At 52.7% G+C, this 20,916-nt stretch overlaps 1 protein-coding gene across 2 annotated transcripts in view; it reads right to left on the bottom strand.

The window, feature by feature from the left end:
• Nek6 (NIMA related kinase 6) overlaps positions 1–20,916 on the bottom strand; it is a 68,555-nt gene that overhangs the window by 13,063 nt on the left and 34,576 nt on the right. Inside the window, exons 2-7 of one of the 2 annotated variants that reach the window (XM_021633354.2) lie at positions 17,678–17,796; positions 12,807–12,947; positions 11,712–11,774; positions 9,470–9,580; positions 4,033–4,141; positions 3,092–3,199 (exon numbers count right to left, since the gene is read on the bottom strand). In XM_021633354.2, the coding sequence (XP_021489029.1) occupies positions 3,092–3,199; positions 4,033–4,141; positions 9,470–9,580; positions 11,712–11,774; positions 12,807–12,947; positions 17,678–17,767 (622 nt within the window). In that variant the 5' untranslated portion in view covers positions 17,768–17,796. The remainder of the gene's footprint in view (positions 1–3,091; positions 3,200–4,032; positions 4,142–9,469; positions 9,581–11,711; positions 11,775–12,806; positions 12,948–17,677; positions 17,797–20,916) is intronic. The other variant, XM_021633353.2, reaches the window with a different exon arrangement.

Genomic DNA, 20,916 nt, shown 5'->3' with positions numbered 1-20,916 from the left:
CAAAATGTTCAAGTCTTTTTAAAGCCCCACCTTATGATTTGTCCCTACAGTGAATGAATGGACGCTGCAGCAGAAAGAGGGTGGGAGTGGCTAAGGTAGCTGCAGATCCTGGGGGACCCTGGGCTCCTCCGGTTACAGCTTTGCTCTCACAGTGCATGAACATTCCGGTCTTCGGGAAAGCCTGCCACCCATCCTCTCACAAGCTTGCCTCTGCCAATCGGTGGCTCCTTGACCAGCATGGCGCAGGGATAGAGAACAGTCTGCAAGCCATGACCAAGCTAGGCCTGGGGAGTACCAGTGCCCCTTGCCTGCTTGTCTCTTATGGGGTTATCCCCAGTAGGCTCTGCTCCCCAAGTCCCAAAGAGACCAGCCATCGCTACAAGGGGCCTGAGTATGAGCAATCTCCCTTCCTGCCCTGTCCAGTCTCAGCCTGAGGCGCCCTGTCACCACTGTCACCGCTGCCAAGTGCAAGGCCTGTGTTCCTGCTCTCCAGACCCACCATTTGTCTCGAAGCTGCTGCCGTTGCTTGGAGCGAGACACTTGCTTGTAGCTTGTGAGCTGTGTATAGGCAAATCTTTCATTTTTCTTTCATTATGCCGGCGTGTACTGTCACTTAATTTTTATGTATGCAATCCTTCCTGACAAATATGATCTGCTGCCTGGTAATTCGTCTGACGCTCATTCTGTTCCGAGCTCTAATTACGGCTCCTATTCCTGACACCGAGGCAGCCACTCTGCCACCGCTGGGTACCGCACCTGTCAGCCCGACCATGGCACTGACTAATGCCCTTTCATGCCAGCCTCCTGTTAGCAAATACAAGCATAAGGAGGGGCCAGGGAGGGAAGACAGGGAAGGGATTTGCATAAGCCCTGCTCCGGGTCAGCAGCTTGAGGAGATGAGGAGATTGCAGGGACAATGTGGCTGCCGTCCCAGCATCCCCACATAGTAGGTGCACATTTGATGCAGAGGATGAATAATTCATAGTCGCACACAGGGTGTGAAGGACCCCTACATCCTTCCTGGGTCATGGTGTGATAGCAATTAGCTCCATGTCTTGCCCAACCAGACTTATTTGCACTTAGCTGTGTGCAGAACCTGCAGTGGAAGGGTGCTTTCCCCTGGAACGTGGAGACTTCTGGTCCTGGGTTGTGGCTTGCACTGTCAACCTCCGGGGGAGGTACAGAGGAAGGACCTCAGCTCCCAGAGCTGGTTCAGCAAGCGCAGAGAAACCTCAGCTTCCTGGTGCCTCCTGGACTCAGGTGCACATGGCCTGGGGCAGGGATGGGCCCCGGAGGCACCCTGCACCCATCTTGCAGGGCCTGTGCTCAGGAGGCCTCAGGAGGTACCCAGCCTACGAGGGTGAGCTCTTCCAAGTCCCAGTTCCTTCTCATTAATGTAATAAGTGCAGCAGTCCAAGCAGATAAAATCACACTGTCGGAGGAGCCGGGTCTCTGCCGTCCCTCACAAGACGATCCTAACCAGCTCTGACTAGCCATTGCAGCCATCTTCTCCAAGACAGGACAGAGTGGGACTTGGGCCTGACTGACAGGCCCAGGAGGCAGTGCCTTTGCTTTTCTCTGACAGTTTCCTTCTGAGTTCCAACCTTTTCCAAACTCTTAAGCCAAATAGGGGCTGAGGTACACCAGCAGGGGTAGAGTGTTTGCTTTTCTAGCATGGGGGAGGCCCTGGGTTCTGTCATCCACACCACAGGGAAAAAGCATCCTCAGGAAATAGGTCAGAACGGACTGGGAAACTGAGGCTTCCTTCTATTTATGGAGTCAGTGGCTAGGGATTCCTGAGGGAGCCTCCTGGCCCTGACCTTGAAGGAGGAACCTAGAACAGGCCAAATAGGTTTTGAGGGACTGATGTCCTTGAAGCCACTCAATGCCCTGAGTTCCAGTTTCTAGATCCTATGGACCCCGAAAGCCAGTGGAGATGTGACAGGGCATCCTTAGGTCCTTGGGGTTGGCCCCTACACAGCTTTTCCTTGGGGCCAGGGAACCAAGAGGGTCAAGGGAGAGGCAAGCCCCAGCGTTCGCAGGGTTGGGTGGAGGCCAATCCCTCGTCACACTCCTGCAAGCAGCTGGCTCATTTCTCACAAGTGCATGCCTTGCGTCTGAGCCATCGTGACCTGAATGAACGGCGACAGTTTCCAGAGGGAAGTTAACGAGAGAGCACCCCTGCTGCCGCCAGAAGCTGCTGTTGGCACATGGCTGGCTGCAGGCACCCAGGTGTCGGGGGATGGGAGGCACCCAGACTGGAGCTTTGCAATGGGGCGGAAATGAGCTGAACCAGAGGTTTTGCTGGGAGGTGGGCACACACATGCTGCCCAGGTCCCTTCTGTCTACCCTAGTGATGCCCAGGAGATGCTGGGAACCGACTAGCAGGAGGAAGAGGGAGACACCTGCCTCCCATGGATTCCTGGTGACACCCTGCTGCCTCCGGTCTAACTGCACAGGATACCGGTCTCCCACTATGCTGGCTCCTATACACTAATTAAAGGGAAGAGGCCCCGAGCTCTCAAGTCGACACAGCCTCATCTGTGTCCCATCTGACCACGTCTTCCAGCTTACTGTCCCTCAGCAGCCACCCTCCCCACATCCCAACAGGGGCTTCAAGGCCTGTATATACCCAGACATCCAGTATTAGCATCACCCCAAGCTCACGCACAGTTCCCACAGGTGGATGTGGTGCTTTCCCGGCTTCCCCTCCTCACAGTCCAGCCACCCAGACCCAGACCCCAAGAATGCTTTTTCAGTATAGCAAGTGGTCTATGTAGGGGGTAGGTCACAGGGCCAATAGGGCACAACAAAGGGACCACAGACCAGGCAGATGCAGCCCGCTCTGTATAACAGTGTCTGTTCGCCTTCCAGGAAGTACTCAAAAGGTGACCTGGGGGAGTAGGGAGATCCCCCACCCCTGTCCAGTGGCCCCTCTGGGCCTCAGTTTCCTCTACTCTGGATCTATCCCAAAGCAAGGGTGAACTCTAGGATCCAAAAAACCATCTTCCCCACATTATGCAAATACTTCCAGAATTTCTGCCCTTCTGGCCAGGTCACCCAGGGACGGCAGGGGACACTGGCCCCTTACCTAGTGAGTGGGCCGCAGTGGTCTCGGAGCTGAAGAAGCGTCCCAGGCCGAGGTCGCCAAGCTTCACAATGCCCGTAGCTGTGATGAACACGTTGGCAGGCTTGATGTCTACAGAGCGAAGACATGGGTTTGGTATGGGGAGAGCAGGCTTAGAAGGAACACGAGGAGGCCTGGGAGTGACTATGAAGGACCTTTCAGTGATGGGTAGGCAAAGTCAACTCCTACTAAGACATCAAAGCCCATAGGGGGTTCCTTTCCCTGAGACTCTGCTTTCCACTCACTGTGGAACCTCAGGACAGTTGCTCCCTGAAACCTCCCTTTCCTCACGTGTAACATGAGTCTGTCTTCCCCTACTTCACAGGCTGGCCGTGAGTGGGGAACAGAAATTTCTAGACTACTGTCTCCTTTTGTACAGCTGCCTCCCTGGTGCCAGACGATGGTCGACCGTACAGCAGACACCGTCGGACAATACTCAGCAGTAAGCTTTGCCCTCAGTGACCAGGGCGGGGCCTCACACAGACGACACCAACTCCACAGGGATAAGTACAGAAGACACCTTCCCCGCAGGCTTCCTCACAACTTGAAATGCCTCTCAAAAGCACTCATTGCTGTCTCGCCTCACCTTCTGGGGTGGGGTGGGGGTGTATTTCCCTCAGTCAATGCCTACCAGGATGTCAAAGCCCCCGGGGCACTCTTTCTCTGGGGAAAACTGGCCTCAGCACCAGGTTTGGCCACAGCTGGCATGAGTGGAGCCCCATTCCCTGAAACTTCCATGATGACTATCTGGCATGAGGTGACTCTCTGGTTCTCACAGGCGGCTCCTCACAGGGAACAGACGTTGGATATCCTGCACAGGGCACTCTAAATGCCCTCCCTGTCAGTGCAGCTCGTTGGGGTGCTGAGAGCTCCGGGCTGGGGTGCCAGGCCCATGGGTCACACACCTCGGTGCATCACACGTCGGGAGTGCATGTGCTCCACAGCGCTGCACAGCTGCACAAAGTACTTCCACACGGTCCTCTCGGGAATGAGCCGTTTCTGCTTCTTAAAGTACTGTGGGGTGACAGACAGACGGGCCTGGGTGAGCATGCTGTTCCAGGAGGGGTGGCACGGGGACTGCCCCAGCAAGGGCTGAGCAAACAATGACGGGCCAGGCCGGAATGTCAACGCCTCCCTTCAGTCCAGCAGAGCTCTGCACCATGAGGTCATGAGGGGTTGGAGCCTGGCCCAGAGGGATACCCAAGGAAGAGACTATGATCACAGGGGGCTGTGGAGGGTAAGGACTCTCACCCTGGCCCTGGCCTGGTGTGGGAAGAGCGCATTCACGCCTTGCCGGAGAGGCAGCCAGTGTTGCCCCCGTGTCCTCAGAGCCACCAAGTCTCAGTGTCATGTGACTCTTAAAGAAATAGTAACCCTTGAAGAGATGGGCTTAATGTTCTCAAATAGACCCTTGGTTTCAGTGGGCAGCAATCTGCCTCCTTGCCCAGGGTCTCAGATAGGGTTTCTATTGCTGCGACAGACCACCACAACCAAAGCAAGTCTGGGAAGAAAAGACTTATTTGATCTACTCGTGGAAGGCTGTCAGGGCAGGAACCTGGAGGCGGAGCTGGCGCAGAGGCCATGGAAGGGTGTTGCTTACTGGCTTGCTCCTCATGCTCCTCAGCTCCTCAGGGTCTGCTCAATCTGCTTTCTTCTAGAACTCAGCCCAGAGGGGTAGCACCACCCACAAGGGCCTGGGCCCTCCCCCATCAATCACTAAATAAGAAAATGCCTTACAGTCTTGCCTGCCAGTGGCAGGATCTTACGGCTACATTTTTCTCAGTTGAGGTTCCCTCCTCTCAGATTTCTTTGGCCTATGTCAAGTTGACATAAAATTAGCCAGGACACCTAGTAAACCCCTCCCCCATGGAAAAAAAACATCCATTCAACTTCCTGGGGGGAAGGGAGGGAAGGAGCCAAAATCAGCTCTCCAAGGCTGTACTGAGATAGAGGGTTCTGGAAGGATAGTGCAGGAACGCATCCCGAGGCACAGCTGAGCTAACAGCATGTGTGTGTTGGAGTGTGTGAGCTCCTGGGCACCAGCGCTGTACTGAGGTGCAGGGCAGTGGCTGGCATGCCAGTTACCTGGTCACCAAGCTGTGGTTCTAGTGGCAAGAAGCAGCACTGCGGCCCACCGCCAAGCAGCTATTCTGGTGTAAGAAGCCAGGAACTACTAGGGCGCCTGCCCAACCTGGGGAGGGAACAGGCCGTGCACAGTCATGCTCAGTCATGCCGTGCTGCTGGGCCCTCAGCAAGAAGCATGAAGGCACTGAGGGCTACAAAGTGGAGGACAGTTAGGCCTTCTGAGCTCAGCACACCTAATGATGCTGGGAACCTGTGACAGGGACCATGCCTAGAGAGGCTCAGGCACAGGCCCATGGCGAAGCAGCAGAAGCACTGAGGCGAGGATCCAGAGCTGGGCACCTCCAGATGCAGGGCCACGACAGTTGCCAGCTACTGGCCTAGAAGTAAAACCCCTTGTGTGGCTCTCCTGAGGGCCTTCCGGGAGGACCTGAAGGGCTCGCTGTTCTGATCTCCCAGAAGACCTTTGCTCTGGGCCACCCCCAGGCCCCTGGGCCAGGCTGGGTGGGCTGTTATTTATACCATAATGTTATTTGGTCCTCATTATAGTGTTTACGTGGGGACATGTGCAGCCGAGAGTGGTGATTTTCTAAATGTCATATTCTATAAGTGCCGGCTGACATTTAGTAGGAAGGCGCAGAGTCTCTGGTGGGTTTCAGACAGCCCTGTAAATAATGCCACCACCGTGGCTGGCCCCCGAGGCTGCAAGCCCTCAGGACACAGGCCCTGCTGACCAGTGACCTCTAAGGCCAGGGGGAACACTGTGGTGTGACCCAGGCTTAGGGTTGCAAAGGCTGGGTTCCCCTGGATACCTAGAGCAGAGCGGGAAGGGGTGTGGCAACGGATCCTACCAGGCACGTGGCACTGTGCTGGGTATGAGGAAAGTGGGTGCAGGGGACTGCTAAATCATCCCCTGTGTGTCCAGCGAGGGCACTGCTTCAACACCTCTGCTGGCTGGAGCTGCAGCCTTCCTCACAGTGCTGCCTGTGAGGAAGCCTGTGCTGACAGCTGTTTTAGGCAGGGAGGAGAGGAGAGACATCTGCCAGGGAGGATGGAGGGTGAGGCTGGGGCAGGCACAGCCTTCACACTCCCCAAAGTTAGTTCTTTGTGGAGCCTGAGCCACCTGAACTCTGAGCCAAAACCAGTCTCGGGCACATAGAGAGGCTGGCTACCAGCTGGTGGGCTATCTCCTTTAGTCTGAAGGAGTTGGCCTGGCCTACAGCCCTTTCCCAGAATCCTCTCCTAAAAGGTCATGGGGAAAGGTAGACACTAGAGCTCAGGAACGGGAGCATTTGCCTAGCATTGCCGGCCCCTGCCCAGGGCCAACTCTGTCTCCCAACTCTATTCCACAGGGTATGTGCAGGGTTAGGAGGAGACTCCACTTCTCTGCTCCTGCACCATCCCCACCCAGCCCTCTTCCAAACACAAGGCTCACTGTATCTGCTCCCTCCAGGAGTCTTCGGAAGAGCCTGTCAGTCCAGCACAGTCCCCAATCCTGAGCCTGAACTAAGAGACTCAGTGTGGTTGCCACCTCACCCGGTGCTCCTGGTGGACCACAGTGCATCTCACCTTCCTGGGTGCTTACTCTTCCCTTCTGTTCCCCCTCCCTGCCTGCTCTGGACTCAGCTCAGGGATCCTCTCCTCCAGGAAGCCCCCTCTGTTTCCACAGGCTCTGACCTTGGCTCACTCAGGAGCCTGCCTTCCTGACAGAACTCAAGCGCTGGGCACCACTAGCAATTGTGGCACCCGGAGGTGGGGCCTGGCATATGGCAAGATGGTGGAGAGCTCCATATAGACTCGGGTAATGTTAGGGGAGATGGCAAGTGAAGAAGAACAGAGTGAAGGGGCCTAAGACATGATGTATCACGTCTGCTCCCACCAGGGATCTGTGTGGAGATTAACACCCCTGCAAATGCATTCATATGTCAGCGGAAATATAAAAGCAGGTGATAACGGCTCAGTAATGCCGCTTCCCAGCGACACCATATTCCTAGGGGCCGAATTTCTGAAGAGCAACTGATAAACAATTGCTCAGTCCCCGGTGCCTGCTGGGAAGACAGAATCCAAGCCAGCCATATCCAGGTACATTTGGGGGCTCAGCGTGGGGCTTGAGCATGGCCTGCTTAGGACACACAGACTAGGTTCAGGGGAGGCAGATGGGGGTCTACTTTAGGGGCTGGGGACCCATGCCAGCAGGGACATGAGGGCCTTGAGGGAGAAGCAGGGATTGGAGGCTATGGGTTAGGGCTTTTCCATCTACAGGCTGTGTTGCCTTTGGCTGGAGACAAACCTCTCTGAGCTCAGTGCTTTAGCGTGGCTATGGCTGCCGATGGCACTCCCCCATTGGAGCTTCTGTGTCCCTGAAACCAAACCCACAGTAGTTCCACTCCTGAGTCCTGGGACAGGGACAAGATAGTTTAGGAAATATCAGAGACTGGCACTGAGTTTTATGGGGCTTACAGATGTTCAATCCCTCACACAGCAGGCGTAGAATCCTCTACCGGTAATGAAGACTCCACCTGTCCAGAGGCTACAAAGATCGTGTGGACTAACCAGTGCCAAGCCAGGTAAATATAGTCTGAGTTCCCAAGTGGTGGGTGTTCTCAAACAAGCCAGCCTTTCTGGGCCTCAGTTTCCCCTACTATAGAACATGGCAGCTGGAACCATGTCATTTAATGGGCCGCTGCATATTTTGAACTAAGAACCTGGTTCTGCTAAGCTGGGGCTGAAAAAACTGGCTGTGATTAACAAGAGAACAGAACCACTAACGTTAAACCTCTGCTTTGCTGGTGGGCTGGAGCTGAGAACTCATTGGTGATTAAGAAGAGACCAGCATCGCCGAGGGGAACTCTTCCAGGAAGTGTTTCCTGAAGGGTGTTCAGAAGCGGCCAAGGTTGTACCCTGTGCTGGCAGCTGAACTTGGTAGTGTAAGATCCACCCCGGTGGTTTTGAAGGCACGTCAGAGGCCAGGCCATTGGTGAAGGCGCAGCCCAGCTGTAGCAGGGGACCCCAGCGTGTGAGTGTGAGACCATGAGAGGACTGCAGAGGGTGGCAGCAGCGGTAGAGGGGAGCCAGCCAGACCCTAGAAGACAAGCTGTGAGTGCTGCAGAGGGCGGAGCTGGAGAAGTGACCCAAGCCCCTTGGAGGAGCCCAGAAGATTGTGAGTGGATCCCAGACGTTGTACTGAGTTATTTATACAGCTGGGGTTTGGTTTTACTTTGCTCAGAGTGTGCCCTGGTTCCTCCCCCTTGAAGTAAGAAAGTATATTTAACTTACTCTTTATTTTACAGGAGCCCACAGTAGAAAGGCTTTAAACTTTTTAAGAGACTTGGAATTGTTAAAGAGACTGAATTTTGAAGTGTTTGGATGTGTAAAGACTGTGGGAAGTTTTAAGTTTGTAAAATGTTTTGTATTGTGATGCTGATACTAATGTGTGATCTTGGGAACAAACAAGAAAAGAAAGGCTGGAGGGAGGCTCAACAGTGATATGCTTGTGTGTCAAGCTGACAAGGGGTCAATTGTGCAGGGTGGTTTTACGTCACTTTGACACAAGCTGGAGTCATCTGAGAGGAAGGAACCTCTCAGATGATTGAGAAACTGCCTCCAAAAGAGCAGGCTGTAGGCAGGCCTGTAGGGCATTTTCTTAACTACTGACTGGTGTGGGAGGGCCCAGCTCATGTGGGTGGGGCCACCCCTGGGCTGGCCATGGATTCTGTAAGAAAGCAGGCTGAGTAGGCCATGAAGAGCAAGCAGCACCTCTCCATGGCCTCTGCCTCAGCTCCTGCCTCCAGATCCCTGCCCTGCTTGAGTTCCTGCCCTGACAGTGATGTGGAAGCATAAACTAAATGAACTTTTCCTGTTCAATTCGCCTTTCATCATGGCATTTCATCACAGCAACAGTGACCCTAAAACAGGAACTGGAGTCAGACCTTTGGAGGTGTTGACTATCTGTTCCTGTTCCTTCTGCAGAGAAAAGTGGCCCCATGTGCTCTGGGCTGGAGCAGTGTGGCTGACCCAAAGGCTCCTGTCTGTGTACCATAGCGTTTACCCAGTAGCCAGCCTGTCTAGGCATCATTCTACCTTGCTCTGTGCACCCCCTGAACCTGACAGGAAGACAAGGGGAACCACAAAGGTGCTGAGGTCAGAGCCAGGCCAAGGGTGTGGCTTGAACATGGAGGAGCCTCCACACAATGTCCCCTCCCCCCTACCCCCGCCACTCACTGAAGGTAGAGAGGAGCTGCCCCACCCCTGGTCCCTGACCTTGATCATCTGTGAGAGGTCACCCGCATCAGCCAGCTCCAGCACGATGTTCAGCTCATTGTCTTCGATGAACGAGTCCAGATACTTGATGATGTTCGGATGGTTCAGTTGCTGCACCAGAAAGGGGGGAGGGGTCACCAGTGATGAGTGAGTGGCACTGCACACAAACTCCCACAACCCTCTACCCAGGCTAGCTCAAAGTTCACAGAAGCATTCCTTCTGCTCTTTTGTTCTCAGTGTCTCAGCCATCCTTCAGAAACCTAAAAATCCATCCCGGCCTAAGCACTTCTGACTGACTCTCTAGCCTCTAAACTCCATACTGAGGAAGGGTGGTAAAAATCAGCTCTGCCTCACAGAGAGGACCTTCCCTGGACACTATACCTACAAGGGCCTTGGGGAGCAAAAGAGGGCTCCCAATACCACTCACAGTTGGCAGTTGGCACTGTTCATCCACCAGCTGACAGCCAGGGTCCGACTGACACGTTTTCTAAAGGCTCAGGAAGTTTTTAAGCCCAGTTAGTCTGGGCCAGCAGGAAAGGCTGCTTTCTCAGGTCTAATGAGAATTACTGAGGTCAGAGGCCTGAGTGGGTCTGGCTTGTACAAAGGCCCTGTGGTAGAAAAGGCCAGCACATCCGAGGGGCTGAAAAGGGCACGGTGGCTGATGAATGGCAGCAAGATAGCAGGTGCTGGGAGCCAACAGGACTGGGCATGGGGTAAAGTGGGGGCAGAGACCTAGATACCCTGGAGCTCTGAAAACGCTGAGTCAGACTGGATTAGACCCTGGATTATGTATTGATCCTTGCTATATCACAAGACCTTTGTCAATGACATGATAAGGTGTGTTGTCTCCCATCTGCGACTTGCATTTTCATCTTTGTGTGACGGCTATGACAGATTCCAGCCTTCTTTTATCCTAGTGCCCTTTGTATTCGGGGACACCTCTGTGTCTTCTAGCTATGATGAGTCCCCGCAGTTCTCTTCTATAAACTTTTGATTACAGCCTTAGCTTGTCTTTTGTTCGTTCTTTGGGGGATGTCATTCTGTAGCTTAGCCCAGGCTGGCCTGGTATTCACTATGTGGCCCAGGCTGGCCTTTAACTGGCAATTCTCCTGCCTGATTCTCCTCTGTGTTGAAATTATAGGTGGATGACAGCACAACTGGCTTAGCTTTAACTTTTAAATATGCTCAAACTACAGAAATGTTCGTGACTTTAGTCTTTCATTTTATTTTCAGAATAATCCATTTCAGGAGCTGGAACTGGAGTTACAGACAGCTGTGAGCTGCCATCTGGGAATTGAACCCCAGTCCTTTGGAAGAGCAACCAGTGCTCTTAACTGCTGAACCATCTCTCCAACCCTACAATTTTTACTCATTACTATTGCTTGTGTATGACGTGTGAGTGTGTGTGTGTCGTGGTGCTTGTGTGGGAGTAAGAGGATAATCATCATTTTTACATGGTTGTGGGGACTGAATTCAGGTGGCTTGCATGCCAAATGCTTTCTTTACTCATTCAGCCATCTTTGCTGGCCCCACCTTGTTTTTCGGAGACAGGATCTCTTCCTGGTCTCTAGCTTGCTAGCTTAGCTGGCTTGTGAGCCCAGAGACTAGCATCTACACCTCCTTGGTGCTGGAGCTAGAGCATGCAATACTTGCTTGGCTTTTTTAGGTATCAGATAAACAAACAAAGGTGGTGGCTGGTCATGGCGATGCACACCTCACCTTTAATCCCAGTCCTCCTGAGGCAGAGGCAGGTGGATCTGAGTTCAAGGCCAGCCAGGGCTAGGTAGAGAAACCCCTGTCTCAAAATAAAAACAAACAATAACAAAACATGGGTTCTAGGGATTAAACTCATATCCTCATGCTTCAAGGCAATCATTCTACCAACTGAACTATCTCCCCATCCCTGTCTCATTTTAATCTGCATAATAATCCTCTCAACTCGTGCCTTTTAGAAGATGGGCAAACAGAAGCTCATGAAGGTTAAGTCACTTGAAAAAGGTCATACAGCTTAGAAAGGCAGACATGAGGACTATTACCCAAGGCTTTCCTCCTTTCCCAGCTTCCTGACTGGGGCCCAAGTCTAGTCTGGAAAGTTCTATCTCTGGTTCCAGGGAAATCCACATGGGGACGCTCGGGGAAGGAGGCACAATGGCAGACATGTCTGCTGCTCACTGTGCTATCCTGAAAGGCCCAGGGTGTTTGACCTGCAGTAACCTGGACAGCTGGTCCAAACGAGACTCACCTTTAGGAGACCAATTTCCTTGACACAGTCCTGCCTGGCTTTGGCATCCATCATCTCAAAGATCTAGGGCAAGAGGAAGCCAGAAACAGAACAGTTAAACCAGCGTCAACGAACATGATTCGAGGCCCTGCTCACCCTGCTCCTTGCCAGGGACCCAGAGGAGTGAGAATCCCGACTTCTCAGCAACAGCACAAGTCAATGTTACCAGGTTCACTTGGGTCCCGTGACACCTCCTGTGTGGCAAGAGTTCTACTCTCTGTTCCAACTCATAGAGCAGGGACTGGGGCCCACAGCCTCTGGGGCTTGCTGAGGTCACACCCTGGTAAGTGGCATATTGCCAGTGCTCCTTCAGCAGGGACCTGAAGCATAAGACTTGTAGGGACAGACCAAAGGCAGCCATTGCCAATGTCCCGGCACAGCAGCCATTATGAAAAAGCAGTAAGAATGCCCTCTGGAAAGGCAAAAGCAGACAGTATCTCAACTGCAGGAGCCTGATGCCCCAGTGCCCTGGAGAGAATGTGAGGGTCACAGGTCAAAGCTGACACTATGCAGCCAGCACCTTCCCATCCTTGCCCATGAATGCCTGCCTGGTTAGGCAACCCTCCCTGTCCAGGGACTCCTGGGCCCAAGGTGCTCACCTTACCCTGTAGGAAAACCAGCAGAATAAGGGGCTTAGGCAGTCTGGGCGGGGGGTTGGGGGGAAGGATTTCCAGGCACATGCTGAGTGCTTCCCAGCCTGACCTTGCTGCTGTATTCCCTCCCCTCCACTTAGAAACATCACAGGAGGCAGGTTGGACCCTTTGAGCCAGAGCTGATGTTGAGGGCCAGGAGGGGAGTATCCTGCTTTTCCCTAAGTGCCTTCTGGCCTGGACGGTTAGTGAGTTACTACTGTTTTCCTCATCTGAAAAATGGGACAATTATTCCAGCCTACAAGGCTACTGTCAGGGGCTCCATGTCTGAGCACACCCCTGTACACAGGAGGTGCCTACTGTGTGCGCACTTTTCTTTTCTTTATGTTTCACAGTGGACTGAACTTGAGTCCCCTAGGAGGTAGGGTCACGGTGAAGCCACTTGGACTCACAGCCCTGAACTCACCTGCACCTTCTTCAGAGCCACTGTCTTCCTGTCCAGCAGGCAGGTGGCCTTGTAAACCTCACTGAACTGCCCCCTGCCAATCTTCTTCTCAATTTGGAAGTCTGCCAGCGAGCAGCGAAAAGACAGCGTGTTGGGGTGCCTCTGTAGGAGACAGAGGCATTGGCGGTCAGGCAGGCTGAAGAGGGAAGCCTGGGACTAGACTGCTAGGACCCTCGCGCACCAATAGCACCTTCTAAGCAAAGAAGGGATTTCACTCGCCACCCCAGTAACGGGCTTGGCAGGCAGAGTGTGTGACAAGCATAAGAACAAGACGGGCAGGACAGAGATCCAGGCTCACCACCTCTTCCCACCAAAAGTCCTTGTCCTGACGCTGTCGGTCACCATTAGCAGACACAGCCATTCCCCATCAGGAAGGGGATGCAAGCTTACACCTAAGCTTCTCTGGAAACCTGTGCCCATCACAGTGACATGAAAAAACCAGACTTTGTGGAGACTGCAGAGCTAACACTAAAAGCCATGCTGGAACAGGGGGACCTGGCCAAGGAGACTCTGCCTCCTTGGGCCTGAGCTGCAGAGGGAGGATGGTGTGGATCAGGAGGAGGAGGACGGAACAGTCTCTATGAGCATGACCACAGACAGCAGGAGGCACCTGGTGTACAGGAGTCAGGGGACGGCTGAGGTCCATGGCAACTGTCCCTAACTGCATCCTTCCTAGAAATGTCACTAGTTTTCTGAGGCCCAGGCAGGACAGATAGGGGATAATGGGAGAAGACTCCCCCGGGACACTCATCCCACCCCAGAAAACCCAGAGAAACCCAGGCTTTCTTTTCCAAGTCAGATCAAATTAGGCCACAGATACCGGCCCCCCACCCCTATCCCCACCCTTTTGCTAATTTGAGTTTAAAATGTTTGAACCACACTATGCCTCGGCCATCGACAAACCCTCTTCTCCCCTATGCTCACTCCCTAAACAGGAGCATAAAATTACATGTTGGAAGGATAAAAATGCATTCGCCCAATTAATTTTCTGAAATCTCATTAAAAAATTTAGCCTGACTAAGTCAGACTTCTGACCTGAATTTTAATCGTCTTTACACTGGATGGGCCTCTTCTCCCTCACACTGGTGATGCATCATTAATTTTAAGGCAACTGTTTCTATGATTTTAAGAAGCACACTTCATCAGCATGACATTTCCTGTAAACGAATTTCACCTTTAAAGACATCTGACATCATGTGTACTGGGAACTCACAGGGTATTGGGTTTCCATGAAGCAGAATGTTTTAAATATGCATTGCACAAAAGGGCTCACTTTACAAAGAGTCCACACTGTCAGACACCTTTTGAGGCCAGCCTCGATCAGCAGAGTGGCCGATTTCAAACCCCGAACCAACCTTCATTTCTTACTGCCCTCGAGATCAAGACAGCGGTTCACCTCCCTATGAACCGGAGCACTGGCTACTCCTTCTCTGAGGCAGAAGACTCAGTGATCAAAGTTAGCTCGAGTCCTCGCTGGTATCACCCCAGCTTGGAAGTCTCCTACAGGCTTCATGCTCACAGACACACTAAGGAATTGCTTGTAGCGTAGAGACACCACCACGACAGGCTCTGAACATCCAAACCACAGTAACCCCTCCACGGGATAATCCTGGTACCCTAGTGAGACGAGAGCTCCCGGCTGAGAGCCTGCCAGGCACAGGCTGGCAGATGAAGCCTGGAGGTCCTTCCCCGCCTTCATCCCAGCACAGAGGGCACGTCTCTGCGGACACCGCTCTGCCCCAGTGTTACCCTCCTTGAGCTTCAGGCCTCGGCCCCCAGGGAGCTTTCTAAAACCACAACGAGCGCCTTTGCTACAGTCTCAATTCAAATGATCAAGCACTGGTTCTTTGCTCTTGGCTTAAGCTGTGTGTGTGTGTGTGTGTGTGTGTGTGTGTGTTGTTTGTGCACGTGAAGGGTACAGGTCAATGTCCACTGTCTTCTTCAATCATTCCCTACTTTTCTTTTTGAGACAGGGTCTCTCACTGAAGCCAGCGCTCACTAAATTCAGCCCCAGAGACCCAAATGTCTCCCCCTTTCCTGGTGCTGGGTTACAGAAGTGTGCCACTGTGTACAGCTTTTACGTAAACGCTAAACATCTGAATCCAGGTCATGTTTGCATGGCAGGCACTTTATTGACTGAGCCATCTTCCCAGCTCCTTGAGTTTCAATAACCATTAACAACCGTCCACTGTCATATCTTTAGGAAGGTTTGCATATAGATTTTGTTCTGTGAAGCACACACCCATGGACAGCTGCCCCCCAAACCCCTGCAAAGTATGCACATGCCTCTCTCCAAATAGAATTAAACTTAAACTCAGCTTGCCCAGAGCAGGTTTCTGAAGACATGTCAGCAGAGACTTCTCACACAAGAAAACCCTTCCTGCTCTATACAATCTGCATCATTCTTTGTGGGTTTCACCTTCTTGACTCTGTATGTCCATTTGCCAGACATATATTAAAGTCTAGCCTTCCTCAACATTATGGGAACCTCACAGGCCAATGGCTTTGGCTTTGAAATATTTTGTAATAATTTTTCAATTATAAAAATAAGGTCTACAGCAGGGCATGGTGGCACATGCCTTTAATCCCAGCACTCAGAAGGCAGAAGCAAGTAGATCTATGTGAGTTCAAGGCCAGCCTGGTCTACAGAGTGAGTTCCAGGACAGCCAGGGCTACACAGAAAACCCCTGTCTTGAAAAACAAACAAATAAGTAAACAAATAAATAAGTCTACACATGGCATTTCCTTGACACCCATGGTGCTGGGTGGCTGGCTGGATGTTTAAAGAACATCATTTTATTTGGACTTGACAGACATCTCAGGATAGAAGTACCAGCATTATCCCCACTCTACAGATGAGAAAACTGAGGCTGAGATGCTTTGTACCCAACCTCAGAGCAGGTGGAACCTCACTCCTTGCTCCAAGGATGGCCTGCTGGGTCACATGCCTCCTGCCATCCCAAACATTTCAGGATGCTGACACAAAGAGGCTTGTGTCAGGGCACAGGCAGTTTGTGAGAGGACAGAGTATGTACCTGGCCGGCCTCCATCGCTGTTCCAGCCTGGAGCTGGCCCAGCATGCTCAGCCATGCACCCAAGTTTTCAAGCCGGGCCAGGTGCAGGTGGGACTAAGGGCATCCTCGTCTGACAGCCACTGCCCAGAGCAGCCGACGCTGAGTGATTGCATCTAATTACATTTAACTATGTCATCACCCACTCCAACATGTGCGACAAGCTGCCGAGGACACTGTCACCGCTGCCTCCTCGCCTCGCCTCGCCTCACATGAGAAATAATTACAGGCCTCTCTCCTCTGCCAAATGAGCCTGTAATTAACCCTAATTGCTCGAAATGCAACTGGCTAATTCTGGGAGATTAATCAAGGGGGATTCGATTGTTAGTGAATGACTTAACGTGACAAATGGCTACATTACCTAAGCAGGCCCTGCTGCCCCAGCCATCAGCAGCATCTCCTGGCCAGCTCTGGAGCTGTACCCCCCTCCCCCAGATTCTACCTGGGAAGGGACCATTGAATCCTAGCCAGCATTGCATCCAGCACAAATAGCATAGCCGTTCTGGGACAGTCTACATACCTGCACACACTGTCCAAGAGCTCAGGTGTCATCTTTGTGTAGGTCTGCAGTAGGGCCCTCTCTTGGGCTAACATAGCCCTATGCCATAGATCACAACACAGTAAGACTGCAAGCACGTACACATTTTTGATCCACCTGCCTCCCTGAGCAGCTGTCTGTGCAACTTAAAATTTGCACAACGGGCAGACCCTTAGTCCTCCACCCGGAACTAGGATGTTAGAAGCTGTTAGAAGTCTCTCATGGAGCAGGAATAGGGCTGCCTCCCTCTGATTTAGGCCTCACGGCCTTTGGGGAAAAGGCTGACCCTGCGCTCGGTATGCTAAAGGATCTGGTATAGACACCAAGCTTGCTGCTCTTTAGGGCACTGCCTGCCCTTTCCTTACAGGGGCCTGGCCCTCTCGGCTGCATCAGGTGCTTTGCTGGAGCTCTGGAGTGCTGGGGTTCCTTCTGTTGGATATGTTTATGCTTCTATCCCAAGAGGCTGTGTGCCCCCTGAGAGCTGACCTGGGCCTGCCCACACAGCCACGCCTCAGGCAGCACACTGCACATACAGGATGTAATTTGAAACAGAGATGTATTTCGCTGAGTTAGCTGCACAGTCATTCTAGGTCCTCGATCTAGTAGGCAGGAACGACCCCTGCAGAAGTGAACACCCAAGGCCAGCGGCATGTGGGGACACATGGGTGTCCGTGAATGGATGCACGTGGGTACGGGAAACACACAGGAGGGTGAGGGTCAGGAGGTCTCCTCAGAGAGAGGGAGCTGGCCTTGTGGTTTGGAGGGAGACTGAAAAGGACACCTTAGGTCAGGGAACAGAGTGTGCCTGGCACTCAGAGCCCCATTTGGAGCAGTACCAAAGGCAGCTGGGCCCTCCAAGGCATCAAGAGCCAGGGTAGGCCGGGCGCGAGGAGACCATCTCTAGACCACAAGAATGAAGAGAGCCAAACACAGTTCAGACCAAAACAGAGGCTGACAGTGGCCCAGGAGACAGAAGTTTCTGTCCATTTCAGAGTCGCCCCCCCCCCCCCTCCTTGTATACAGCTGCAGACAGGAAGCTGCACCTTACTAGGGACCAAGCATCTTTGAATTAAGTACAGGGCTTGAGATACAAAGCACCCAAGCCCTGGGAGCAGCTAAGGTGGTGTTCTGTACGGGTGTGCTATAGAGCTCCCTATAGGGAATGAGGGCTTGGGGCCTTCCAAAGACCCTCAGTGTTCTGGGAGAGAAGAGAATGGGCTTACCTGTGAGTCTGGAGGGGGTACAGGCCCCAACGCGTGACAAAGGTTGCTCGGACTCCCTCCATGGGGCATGTGGCTGGGCTGTCCTGCCATCCTGCATGCCAGCCTCAAGAGGTCACAGGCTGTAACAGAAAATAGGGACCTGGTCACTTTCTCCTCCTGGCCACTTGATCTATTTTATAGATGGGCAAGCGGAGCAGAGGGCACAGATGTTACTTTGCTATTGGTCACCTCGTTCACAAGTGACCATTCTCGTACTCAAGACTTCACAGTATACTTTCTCTCTGTCACGCTGTCCTGCTTCAGTTGCTAGGACTGCCCTTTGGAAGGGTGAGACTGAGGAACTCCGCAGGGAAGACTACGGGTCCACAAGGAGACCTGCGTTACTGACTTTACTGCTGCTGTGATGGCCAAAAGACTTTTAGAAAACAGTTTATTCTGGCTTATGATCTCACATGGGTAGTAGAGTCCACAATGACAGGGACAGCATGGCAGCCGGAACAGGAAACTGAGCACTTGCATCCCTTACCACAGGCATGAGTGAACTACAACCACAGACAGAGTGAACTACAAGCAGGGTGAGACTGTGTAATCTGAAAGCCTGCCCTCAGGGATGCGCTTCCTCCAGCACGGCCATACACCTGAACCTCCCCAAAAGCAGCACCAACTGGAACCAGATGTTCAAGTACATGAGCCCATGCAGGACATTTCTTGTTCAAATCACCACAAGACCCCAGCTTCAATCCTGCACTACTAGGCACGTTTCTACATCCTTTCAGTAGGGGACTGGTCTTTTCTGCTGTCCCGAACATCCCCAGATAAGCCCAGGATGGTGGTCTGAGTGGCCAGGAGAGAGAACAAAGTAAGACTCTGGCTACACTGAGGGCCAGGTTCTCTCTGAACCTCCATGCAGAGCTCTTGAACAGTGTAGCTCTCACGTCCAGGGCTGACCTGAGAATGCCCCCAATATGCACCTAATTCTGAGCAAAAGGCCTTCCAGTATCCCCACCCCACCCATTATTACTTCTTTCCTGACGATAGAGGAAGATTCGGGCTTCCCCATCACACTAGCCTTTTTAGATCCAAGAACAAGGCTGACGTGCATCGGAGCTTTCTGGCTGGGGGAATGACCTGCACTTAGCCCTGTGGGAAAGCCTATGCTTACCCCAAAGTATATCCTTAACAGCCCCCTCCCCCCAAGGGCCAGGCCTGGGCTTGGGTTCCCATGAGCCACACCAGGAGACATCAGTGGAGCTCGGATAAGTAAAGCCCCGAAGCGTCGGCAGACCCACGCTTTGTGTCCCAGTCCTAGTCCTAACTCCCAGGGTCCTGATCCAGGCTACGCGAGCAGCTGTCCGATAGTCCCTAGAGAGCCGGAAGTCCCCGTGAATCATGGATGACCTTCCTAACATCTCAAGGGAATGAGCACAGAAGCTGGCGAGTCCTGCCCCATGTTTGTGTCACCCCCGCTGCAGGGCCCTAAGAGATGGTACTAGCCCGTTTTCTGTTACTATACCGAAATGCCGAGTGTGGGCAACTTTATAAAGAAAAGTTTTATTGAACTCAAAGTGTTGGAGATACAAGGGCGTGGTTAGAACTGGCAGGAACCTCCTGGTAGCTAACATTACAGTGGCGGGTACTCCCAGGAAAAGGGCAGATCCCAGGACCAGACAGTCAGACATTCAGGGGTCAGACTTGAGCTTTTATAAACAACTTAATCTCTTGAGAAATAATCCTTCCTGGAGGCGGTTCCCCGTGACCTGATGACCTCCCACTAAACTCTGCCACTTAAAGATTCCACCATCGCTTGCCAGCAGTGAGACAGGAATTAACACCATTGCTATGTCAGGACGGATATCCTGCAGATCTGGTCACTCTCCAACCCTCTGAGCCTGTTACCAGCCACATCAGAGGTCAGAAGTGTTCATCTCTTCTGGGTGCATCAAGGGCACCTAGCACGCTGCAACATGCCCACTGGCCCCAGCACCTTTCTTCCCGCATCCCTGGGCAGTCCTTCACTTCCCCAGTTCTGGGAGTGGGCGCAAAGGTACGTGTGGATGCATCTATGTGTGTGGTGAACATGATAACCACTACACCACAGAAACACTTCTATGTGTGCACATACAAAGGACAGAAGTCAACAGTGGTTTTCATCGACAATTTGCCTCCTGGCTTTTGAAGACAGGCTCTTTCACTGAATCCGCAGTTCACTGATTTGGCTACACTAGCTGGCCATGGAGGTCCAGGAATCCTCCTCTGCTGCTTTTCATTTTGTTTCTTTCCTTCTTCCTTCCTTTTTTTTTTTTCTTCTTCTTCTTCTTCTTCTTCCAACGCAGGGATTGTCTTTATAGCCTTGGCTATCTTGGAACTTACTCTATAGACCAGGCTGGCCTTGAACTTAAGAGATCCACTTACCTCCTGGGTGCGGGGATTAAAGGCCTGTGTCACAGCCCAGCAGGAATCCTCCTCTTTCTTCTCCCCAGCTTTCCATGCAGGTGCCACGAACCAAACTCCGGTGCTCATGTTTGTTTTACCGACTAAGCTATCTCCCCAGCCCCTCATTGCTCTGTGGTTCACTCTCACACGTTCTACAGCACGTAAAGTCAAAAATGAAAAGTGAGGCTGCAAGGGCCTCTGTCAAGACAGCCATTCCCGGCCCGTGCAGTTCCTGTGAATGCCTTCTGTCTGAGACATTAACCACCTTTGATGTGGCTTGTCCTTCTGTGTGGAGATAGACACGTGCAGTCTCTGACTGAGGGTACAAGGCAACATGGGTAGGTCTCTCCCTCTCCTTCTCCCTCTCCCCCTCCGTGCAGCCTTACAGGGGATGCAGAGGGGCCCAGATGCTCTCAGAATCTCCTAATTTCCCACCGGCTGGCTCTGCTGCTGCAGCAGTCCCCCCCCCCCAAGGGTCGCATGGCGGAGGAGCTGTGTACAAAAAGCCCCAGGATAAACAGATAAGCACGGAGAAGCTTCCTCAGGCACTGCTGTTACTCAGGGGGAAAACCTGTGACAACAAACTGGGAATGAGAGTGAGCCCGATGTAAAATGCGCATGAATTTGAAGATGAAGCCAGAGGCTCCCACAGGCTTAGCAGCTGATGTGGCCAACACCTTCCGCATCCCTCAGGGTGACATGTTCACCGTCCTCTGCCCTTAGGGGGACCTCTGGGAAAAGGTTGGAGAACTGTCTTCAGGAGAAGGTTCCATCTTCATCTCAGAAGCCTCCAGAATGGGCCCACA

The sequence above is a fragment of the Meriones unguiculatus genome, chromosome 8 (assembly GCF_030254825.1).
Source record: "Meriones unguiculatus strain TT.TT164.6M chromosome 8, Bangor_MerUng_6.1, whole genome shotgun sequence".
In the NCBI taxonomy this organism is placed as follows: domain Eukaryota; kingdom Metazoa; phylum Chordata; class Mammalia; order Rodentia; family Muridae; genus Meriones; species Meriones unguiculatus.
The sequence above is the reverse complement of the archived record's forward strand: the minus strand, read 5'-3'. Positions and strand labels throughout refer to the sequence as shown.